Here is a 10584-nt window from a genome sequence, read left to right as displayed (position 1 = left end):
AAGATTTTTTTTATCTATGTCGGACTTACCACTGGATTTGGGTCCCAACCCTGCTAGGCAGCGTCTATCTATGTAGTGATATATATATATATATATATATATATATATATATATATATATATATATATATATATATATATATATATATATATACATATATATATATATATATATATATATATATATATATATATATATATATATATATATATATATATATATATATATATATATATATATATATATATATATATATATATATATATATATATATATATATATATATATATATATATATATATATTCAACTCCAATTCATGTTGACGGATTCGGGTATGTCTAATGAGACTGGATTCTATAATGTTCCTACTGTCAATTGAATTACATGGTAATATTGAGGAGGCATTATCCCAGTCAATGCAATGCTTGTTATCCCTCAAATGAACAAACAGAGCATTGGATTCCTGGCCTGTCCTAACACTGTATTTGTGTTGTTTAATTCTAGTTGCAAGATCTTTTCCTGTCTGGCCTAAGTAAAACATATTACATTCCTTGCAAGGAACTTTATAAATGCAACCATTTATATATATATATATATATATATATATATATATATATATATATATATATATATATATATATATATATATATATATATATATATATATATATATATATATATATATATATATATATTTTGACAATCCTTTATCCGAAATCCTTGTGTGTGTGTGTGTGTGCGCACTTACTTGTATCAAAACAATAGAGAGTACTGCAAGCTCTGTTATCATTTCGTCCTCCCCAGACATAAACTAGATGGCCAAATGCAACAGCTGTGTGACCATATCTTTGGAACGGTACACATTTACGTTCTTGTCGAATTTCAATAGCTTTCCATCTATACGTTACTGAAAAGGAAAAGTCGGTGTTTGATTTTCTTTATACAATATAGTACAGTACATATTGTATCATTTATTTATTATGATGCAGGTTTCCCTAACTTGTGATTTGGCTTGATACAATTTCATTATTATGCAAAGACACTATATCTGCCACTCTCCACTATTACACTCAGCCATACATAGCCAGCTGTCATATCCTCTAAAGAATAAATTTTACACTAAAATAACCCCGAATGGGAGATATAACATGAAAACATAACTTACCGTAAGGGCAGGATTTAAGTACACCAGTACAGGTATAATACAGTACTGAACTCTTAATTTGGAACATTTCTGACATTACTTTTCACAAAATCCTCAAGGTAAGCCACAAATTATTTCAGTAGCCTTTGGTCAGACCATATTTAATGAAACCCTTAGCTATCAACAACACAGAGCAAGCTGGGAGGTGTCCGATCAACAAGAGGCATGTCTGGGGTCTTGGGGAACTTGAGGCCGATACTGTATCCTGCATTGGATTAATGAGTACTGTATATATACACAATGGCACAGCACCTCTACAGTAATACCCTGATTTACGTAGTCAATTGAACCCAAGGAGTAGCGCGTAAAACGAGAAACGCGTAAATGGAATAACAGAACATATGGGATTAATTGAAATAGAGACTGGGCCAATCCCCAAACTCCACTTTTTCAGAGACAATACCTACGTTGCAGTAAAAATAGTATCTTAATTTTATGATGGTATGCACACACACATAATATAGAAGAGAAATATCAATAAGAGAATAATATACTGTACCAGGTAAAAGAAAAACCAAGGTTTAACACTTACCTCAGGTTAGGTTAAGTTAGGTTAGGTTAGAAAAAATCAAGGTTTAACACTTACATCAGGTTAGGTTAAGTTAGAAAAAATCAAGGTTTAACACTAATGTTAGGTTAGGTTAAGTTAGAAAAAATCAAGGTTAGGTTTAACACTTACGTTAGTAGCCGCTCTCCGTGTATATGAGTAGATGCACCGCGTAAATTGGGCATTCCGGTTCTGGCAGGGTACCGCATAAATGACAAAACTCGTAAACGAAACCCACGTAAACCGAGGTATTACTGTATTTGCAATGGTGTTAGGTTTCTGAAAACCCCTTTGCAGGTTGAAATATTGTAATATCATAAATCAGGTTTATTATAAAATGGGGTTCAATGGGATGGGTTCCTAAATGTCGGACACCCATATGCATAAAAAATAAAATAAATAAAATACTAATAGCACTACAACACAATTAAAAAACTCTCATCACATTAATAAGAACAACTCTGATCATCAACTCATGTCCCCTTCAAGACTAAGAGAACTCTTAAGATGGAGTGGAGACATCAACCTGAGTCCCACAGACTTTGGGGAGTCTGAAGACTGGGGGCTGGAGGTGTAGTCTTCGTCCTGGCCTTAAAGATGGTGAGCAAAACACTTGCCAGACATTTTCAAAGTTACACTGCTCTCTTCACAATCACAAAAAAACGTGGTAATAATGATGGGGACTCAATTCTTTTATGAAAAAACATAAGAAATGGTGCAATGGACGTGTGGTATGGGAATAGTGGGTCTCAATGTTGCTGACCTGACCTGATCAATGTTAGGTGGAGGTAGGGGATTAGTGGTCTCATGCAATGTCAGGTCACAATTAGAGCAGATGTTGTGAATAAAAGTTTATACACCTCTTTGCTAGCTGTAAATATTTGCTAGCAGCTTTGCACCTCAAAATTACCTTAACTTTCATCGTTATTCAAGACATCTTCAGGTCATGAGACCCACTAATCCTCCACCTTAACAATGGGTGACCTGGCATTGCATCAGAGGGTCGGTAATATGAGACCACTAATCCCCCACCCCACTTCCACCTGACATTGATTAGGTCAGATCAGTAACATGAGACCCACTAATCCCCTACCACACTTCCATTGTAACATTTCTTTACATTTTTTCATACAATAATTGAGTCTCCATCATTATTATCATGTTTTTGTGACTGTGAAGTTGAGCAGTGTAACTTTGAAAATGTCTGGCAATCGTTTTGCTCACCATCTTTAAGGCCAGGATGGAGGCTACACCTCCAGTCCCCACTTAGACTCCCCAAAGTCTGTGGGACTCAGGTTGATGTCTCCACTCCACCTTAAGAGTCCCCATAGCCTCAAAGGAGACATGTGATGATGACCAGACTTGTTCTTAATGATGTGGTGAGTGTTGTTTAGTTCTTTTGTACTGAGAGTAGTATTTGAGTGTCCAGACTGGCCAGGAACCTATACCCATTAAACCCCATGTTATAATGATTCTGATTCACGATATTTTGGCTGCGGTGGGGTTTTCAAGAACCTAACTAATTATTATTATTAATACAGTATTATTATTATTACTATTATTATTACATTTTTGCCCCCCAGGCCCTGAAGTGGGTCAGTGACCTGTGCCCGGGTGGGCTAATCCCTGTAAAAAAAAAAAAAAAAAAAAATGTAAGTCGTTTCTCAGGAAAAACTTCTAAACTTGACCCATTCACAATATTGCACTGAAGTAATAAGTGAACTCAAGCAGTCTTGGTCCTAATGTTGCATGGCAAATATTTTTGTCATTCCTTCACAGCAAGTATTTTTTGTATTCCTTCAAATAGTTCTGTTCCTGGTATCAGTTACTGTATACAGGTTGTACCTCTCTAGTCCGGCATTCTGTGGTCCGGAAACTCCCGTGGTCCGGAACGATTTTAGTTTGTCCAATAGGTAGATAGGCAGCTTTTTTTTTTTTTTTTTTACTTATCTGAATTATTATTATTATTACAGGAGTATTAAATTTTTGCCCCTCAGGCCCTAATGTGGGTCAGTGACCTATTCCCGGGTGGGCTAATCCCCTTAATAAAAAAAAAAATCCGCAGGAAATTAAGGTTTGTTTACATCCGGCAGTTCGGCTGCTCTCTCTCTCTGCTTGTCTATACAGAGTACAACATTTAACCCTTCAATATATATGAGCAGTAAATAAGTGATGCTTTCATATTCTTATGTAGAGTAATGACGATATATTTTCACATGTGCGCACTTACATACGAGCAGTCTCACTTTTTTTTTTTACCATTAATGGTTAGCTACTTATATTGTTCAATTTATTAACATTAAATAACATTACAGGTACTTCAAGCAACCATATTCATTTTTTTACATTAATTTTACTACAGCTAAACTCAGGGTCTTATTTTCTTCAGTTTTATATGTAGAACCAATCAGTCACTGGTTTCGTAAGCGTTAACATAAACAATGCCGGCAGCCGTCTCGTCTCCTCTAATATTCCACGTATTATTAATAAATTGTATTGTTAATTTTGCACACACGTACATAAATTCAATAAAAACAAATTCAGAAACATTAATTAAAATATATATGAACAGTAAATAAGTGTTGCTTTCATATTCTTATGTAAAGTAATGATGATATGTTTTCCCGTGTGCGCATGGGCACTTACACATGCGATCTCTCTTCTTTCTTTACCATTATCGTTAGCTACTTCTATTGTTCCATTTATTAACATTAATAACATTACTTAAAACAACCATATTAATTTTACTACAGCTACAACCAAGGTCTTATTTTCTTCAGTTTTATATGTAGAACCAGTCAGTCACTGGTTTTGTAATCAACGAATACAATGCTGTGTCATTTCCTCGTGTGTTTTAATATTCTACGTATTATTAATGAATTGTATTGCTCATTTTGCACACATAAACATTAATTCAATAAAAATGACATTCAGTAATAAACAATAATGAATCTTTTGTACATAAGAGAAATGACGCTGTTTACACGATTATGCACGTCGTCTGCAAGTTGGCGGGCCGTTCAAACCCGTCGAAATTCAAGTTTCTGGCGTCAAAATTTTTATTTATTTATTTTTGTGTGTGTTCCAATAAAATACGTTAAGAATTAAAAACTCGCGAAATTTGAGAAGCTACTATACGACATTTAACCCTTCAATATGTCTTCAAAGAGACCATGATGCAGAGAAAGTGGTGCTAGTGCTTCCAGGCATAAGCACAAGTCACTATCTATCCAGGAAAAGGGTGAATTTCCATGGTCCGGCACCGGTCAGGTCCCGAGGTTGCTGGACTAGAGAGGTACAACCTGTACCAGTACATCTAAACCTGCCTATCATGCCTAACTTCTAAACACAATTATGTCATCATGGAAAGCCTCATATACAGTAGCTAGATATGGACATAAAAATAATACAGTAATTATAATCATTACAACAACAACTAATATGAAACAAGGCATGCCCTTGGGGTATGAATTTTTTTTTATTTTTCAGATGTACAGTACAGTATTATTACATGTACTGTACCTGCTACTACAATATCTGCATCCTTCACTGGTGTAAACTATTGTTTGTGATGTACAAAATCCTTTTCAAATTACCATATACAATACTATATATACAGTAAGATATACAGGACTGTGGGAATAGAATAAATTAAATTCCAAACTTCAAAAGTTTGGCATCCCCCGGGTTATGGAAAGGTTCCGTTCTAGAAAATTGTTCCGTAACATGAAATTCAGTAACGCAGGATCGATTTTCTTATTGACTCCCATTAGATAATTTAAGATGCGTTCCTACTGTTTTTTTTCAGGCAAGAACCGTAAAACAAGCACATACTGTATATGAAAGAAAATAAACCGTTTTAAACACATACAATGATTCATTCATGATGTAACATGATAGTAAATGCACACAACACTTGAATTTAATTCACCAGAAACAATGTCATGTGCTACATGAGGTGGTGCAATCGGAGTTACTGGGAGTTACCTCCTTAAAACATCATGTACTGTACTGTACGTATAATGTCCAACGGTGAAATCTTTTGTTCTATATCGCGATTTTATGTTTGAAAAACTTAAAAAATTTGCCCAAATTTCATAAGGGCATATACAGTCCTGAACACAGATGCAAAACTGAACACAAGCTGGGGAATGAATTTAAACTGACTGACACTATTTTTGTTGTTGTAGTGGGTCCTCAACCATCTTGTAGCAAGTACCCAGAATCCACACGAAATAAATGTTAAAATATTTTTTATATATACAGTAGTCTTTTTTAATTACAAAATTGACCAAAATTCCATAAGGGCAAATATTTTTATAAAAATTTCCAAATTCTGTAAGCTCGAACTTCCGTAACCCGAATTTCCGTAATGCGGGGGATGCCTGTATTCTTTCTGGGAGAAGAGAGTTGTCATTTACCTGTGTCTAAGATGTGTACATCCATATTTCGTATAGTTCGGTAGTTTTCACCTGTACAGTAACCCCCAAAGGAGTAAATTTTTTCACCCACTGGGACAGCAGCATGATTAACACGCTGTGGGCCACCTTCCAGCTCCACCGTCCACAGCATGATGCCTGCAGTATTAAAGACCAAGGAAATTTAAAATGTAATTTCAGTATGCACACAAAACTTAAGGAAAATAATACTGTACAGTGTACATGCGATAAATATATTGTACAGTATTAAGAAAATTATAAGGACTGAAGAATAAATTTAAAAATACTATATTCTTAGAATAAAAAGGCATAACTTGTTCAAAAAGATAATATCAATTTTAATTCATGATGCAAATATTCAGGAGGGTACTCGTTATTCATTGTATCTATACATGTCATTTCATATATACAGGTAGTCCCCGACTTACGACCGACTCGACTTACGTCCACCCACACTTACGACCGCCTCAGTCGTACCAAAATGTGGTCAAATTATGTATTTTTGAGTCCCAAAGTCAGTACTTTAAAATGGCTGGCAAGCTTAAAAGTGGGTGTTTTGTGGTGCTGAGAAGAAAAGGAGACCCAAATTTTCAATTTTCTATGTGTTATTTAAGCATTTCCGACTTACGACCATTTCGACTTACGTCCTGGATGTCGGTCCCTAACCCCATCGTAAGTCGGGGAGTACCTGTACATTGCTAACAAAGAAAGGAAGAAATTTTCATTATACATTATTTGTTTCACATACTGTAAACTTCTTGTGCACCATCCACTGTTTTATACTAAGTGTGTGTGCATATATAAAGTAGTGTAAAAAACATTTAATATATTGTGAATATAGCTATACTGTAATAAGTAATAAAAGTGCCCTACAAGTGTTAAGTCTCTACACAAATACATCAGTCACCTCTCGCATGACTAAGCTATCCTAACATTGCTAATCCAGACCTAACCAAAAACCCTGGAGTTGTTAGGTTATACGGTAGGTCAGACTTGGATTCATGTGTCTTCATGGGCTACTACATGGGTGAATTTTTAACTGAATCTTTCCTTACCACTCACCATATTTACATTCTTATTAGTAAAACAAAAATTATTAGAGAAGCTTCTGTCATAAAACAACATATAGGTAATAACACCAAATAAATACAGTGAACTTTTACTTAATAAAGTTAGACCTTAAAATACTTTTTCGATCTATCCAACATTCAATCTGATTCGTTGAGGCTGATAATCAAGATTATTGAATTTGTTGACTTGCAAATATGCTGGACAAATAGCAGAGGCAAGTACAGGTCTGTGACCAGACAAAAAACTACTACCTATACTGTATGTAGGAAAGTTATATATATGAAACAAATCACAAACACCTCAACTTATAATTGGAAAAATAAAATACTATACCTGTATGTTGGACAACGTTCTTTTAAAAAGTGAAAATGGAAATACAGTCAGCCCTCGACTTACGACGGGGTTAGGGACCGACGACCAGGTCGTAAGTCAAATTGGTCGTAAGTCGAAAAGGCAAAAATAATACATAGAAAAGCTAAAATGGGTGTCTCTTTTTCTTCTCAGCACGACGAGAACTCTCACTTTTACGTTTGCCAGCCATTTTAAAGGGAATTACAAACGAGAATTTTGTCAGTACACAGCGCGATCACTAACGTCGGGACTCAAAAATTCGTAATTTGAAAAATATTTTATACAACTGCGGCGATCGTATGTCCGGGTGGTCGTAAGTCGAGGAGTACCTGTAACTGCCATTTCTTGTGCAAATTGGTATAACTCTTGTTATGTGTTTATATATTCCGTGACGCGTAAAGAGGGATGTGTCATCCATTTCTCCGTATGTCACGATATGCTGCAATACTGACAGGTGCCTCAGTTTGTATTGTGATGCGTTCATGGAAGGGTGTGCAATTCATGCCCTCTTGACTTTGAGGATGTAATATGCCATGTTGGACTTGACAATGATAAAGCGATGTAAGTGTTTGTTGATTATGGCTTTATACCTCCTTGTTAAGTTGTGTTAAGTTAGGTTTCTACATTATTCTCCACACAGCTTCAAGAAAACTATGCATTTGCACAGAAACGAATAGCAGATTCATGTTCAGCACAGCAAAATTATCCTAAATAATATTTTGATTAATAATTTGTAGTTGCCACCACTTAACTGAATAATGAGTCATATATGGGGAGATAGAGAAAAAATATAAATAATTCATTCTATGACTTTTCCGTCTAAATTTTTTAGTTTTCAAGTTATTTTAACTTTTATTTTATAATATTTGGTCAATCAGCGAGTGTTGATGTGACATAATACTCGTACACTAATCTGCATTCATGGCCAGTTGAAAGATGGCTTTTATGTGCAATGGATGTACGAGTACGGTACATTGGCTAGCTGCTGCATTATTCAGTGCATTTTGAACAATGAAGCAGCAGCCATTGTCATTTTTTGGGCTCAAGGTGTTCTTGTTTCATCTGTAAAGTGTCCAGATGTAATTCAGTTTCAATACCATGTATATCACCATGCATGGTACCGTGAAAAGAGACGGACACTGACGAAGGCACCATTCAAGTCGCATCACTATCCTCCTGTATCTCTTACTTAAGGTAAGTTTCTTACACACTAGGGGTTAGGTTAGATAGGTGATGTTAGGTTAGGTTTTTTAGTTTTTTTTTTTACATTGTTTTACCTTCCATTTTTGTTTTTCAATATCTAAAGTACGGGTCACTTCCAACAGCAATGAAGGTCAAATTTGTATTTAACATGATGATTTACTATAAAAAACCATTTGCAAAAGCCATTTAGGTGGTAGCAACTACAGTACTAAATATTTACCAATATTTCCTTGTCACGGACCTTCACTAGGGTTATTATTCGGGTTAGCACATCTTCAAATTGTATAGAAACACTTACCTTTAGGCAATTTATAACTCATACAAAAATTCCTCAACCCTTGAAACCTCTTTGAAAGGTTTCTTTCAGAAATATCACATAAGTGAGGAATGCCTAAGAAGTTAGATCATTAAATCTCCACCCTACCCCACTGGGGTTGGGGCTCCCCGCAGGAATTAGGTGAGGTTAGGTTAAGGTAGGTTAATTTAGTGAAAATTAGCGGTCTAGATGTTTAGCTTCTGATGTATTTGGATGTATTTTGTTCAGATCTCACCTTATTTTTGATGGAAAATAGCCGTTTTTGATCAAGGATGACTTGCATCTTTACTTAAAAAAACGACACATTTTCCATGGAAACTAAGGTCAGGTCTGACCAAAACACATCAGAAATCAAACATCTCGTGAAAAAATTCGAGGGTTGTGCTAAAACAAATAATTACCTACAGTTGTATCACTTTATACCCTTTATTTCATGTCAGCGAACGACCTGGCAAATAAGCCCCAACCTTATTCACTGTTTTTTCTAAGCATTACCATGATCAGCACACCATTAAAATGTGTACATGAAAAGACCCACTAGACTGTCACTGCTCAACAAAACGCAAAAGTAAACATTCTCTGGATTCACCCACATTAACATGACCAACTTTGCTGAGATTTCTTTACATTTTCTTGGGAGATTATGTTCTATAGTCCTGACATTGTATACATTATACAAGTACTCAACAATCAAAATCATCTATTCATCAAGTAGCTTTTGTTGTCCCACTATTGCAGCCATTCAGCAATTGACCTAGTGACACTAAGCTCTCATACATTTCACTAAGACCGTGGTAACTTTACTGAAGTATCAAATTATCAGTATCTGTCATCGCCAAAAAACATATTTCAATTTAAAGCAAGTGGAGTGGATGTTTTTTGTAAAATATATGACCAACGAATATAGGCTTTTAATGTCTCTTATGCTATTCTTAGTTTGGATCGACAAAGTATGCCACTGCCAATAGCCCAGTATTGCTGTATTACTTACATTTACGCTGCTCCAATGTATATATTGAGTATAGCAACTTTTAACTGAATTTCTGTCTCCTTACCGAGATGACGCAACCCTGAGTAACTGCAGCTCCCAGGGCGGCGGTAGAGGTCGGTTTGTTATGGTGATCTGTGCTGCTTACCTCTCTCCCTCACCACCCGCCCTCCCTCCCTCCCACATGTCCCTCCCTCTCTCCCTACCTCACCACGACTACGGCACCCACACCAATCTACCGTTAAATCTACGCCATCACTTCTAATCGTCGATGACTTCAGCTATTTTATCTAAAAAAATACTTTAGGCCATTTAGGGTGTTTTCCCCAAAATCCAGAGGCCTGTTTCTATTCCAACGCCGTATCCCACTATTTTTCTTTAAAAAAGAAGATAAAACTAGAAAAGTATGCTTTCGAAGATAGCTTCTCTCTCTCTTCATGTAAGTGGTGGAATGATAAATAAAA

The 10584-nt window shown here is 35.6% G+C and overlaps 1 protein-coding gene across 1 annotated transcript in view; it reads right to left on the bottom strand.

Annotated features, from left to right (window-relative positions):
- The window catches only part of LOC121867129 (kelch domain-containing protein 3-like), a 30110-nt gene extending 19857 nt beyond the window's left edge, over positions 1 to 10253 (bottom strand). The window contains exons 1-3 of the mRNA XM_042366885.1: positions 10124 to 10253; positions 6174 to 6329; positions 715 to 908 (exon numbers count right to left, since the gene is read on the bottom strand). Of these exons, the coding sequence (XP_042222819.1) occupies positions 715 to 908; positions 6174 to 6324 (345 nt within the window). The 5' untranslated portion in view covers positions 6325 to 6329; positions 10124 to 10253. The remainder of the gene's footprint in view (positions 1 to 714; positions 909 to 6173; positions 6330 to 10123) is intronic.
- Positions 10254 to 10584: the final 331 nt, after the last annotated feature.

This window comes from Homarus americanus, unplaced genomic scaffold, assembly GCF_018991925.1.
Source record: "Homarus americanus isolate GMGI-L3 unplaced genomic scaffold, GMGI_Hamer_2.0 scaffold6317, whole genome shotgun sequence".
NCBI lineage: Eukaryota > Metazoa > Arthropoda > Malacostraca > Decapoda > Nephropidae > Homarus > Homarus americanus.
This window is presented reverse-complemented; position numbering and strand designations above follow the sequence as displayed.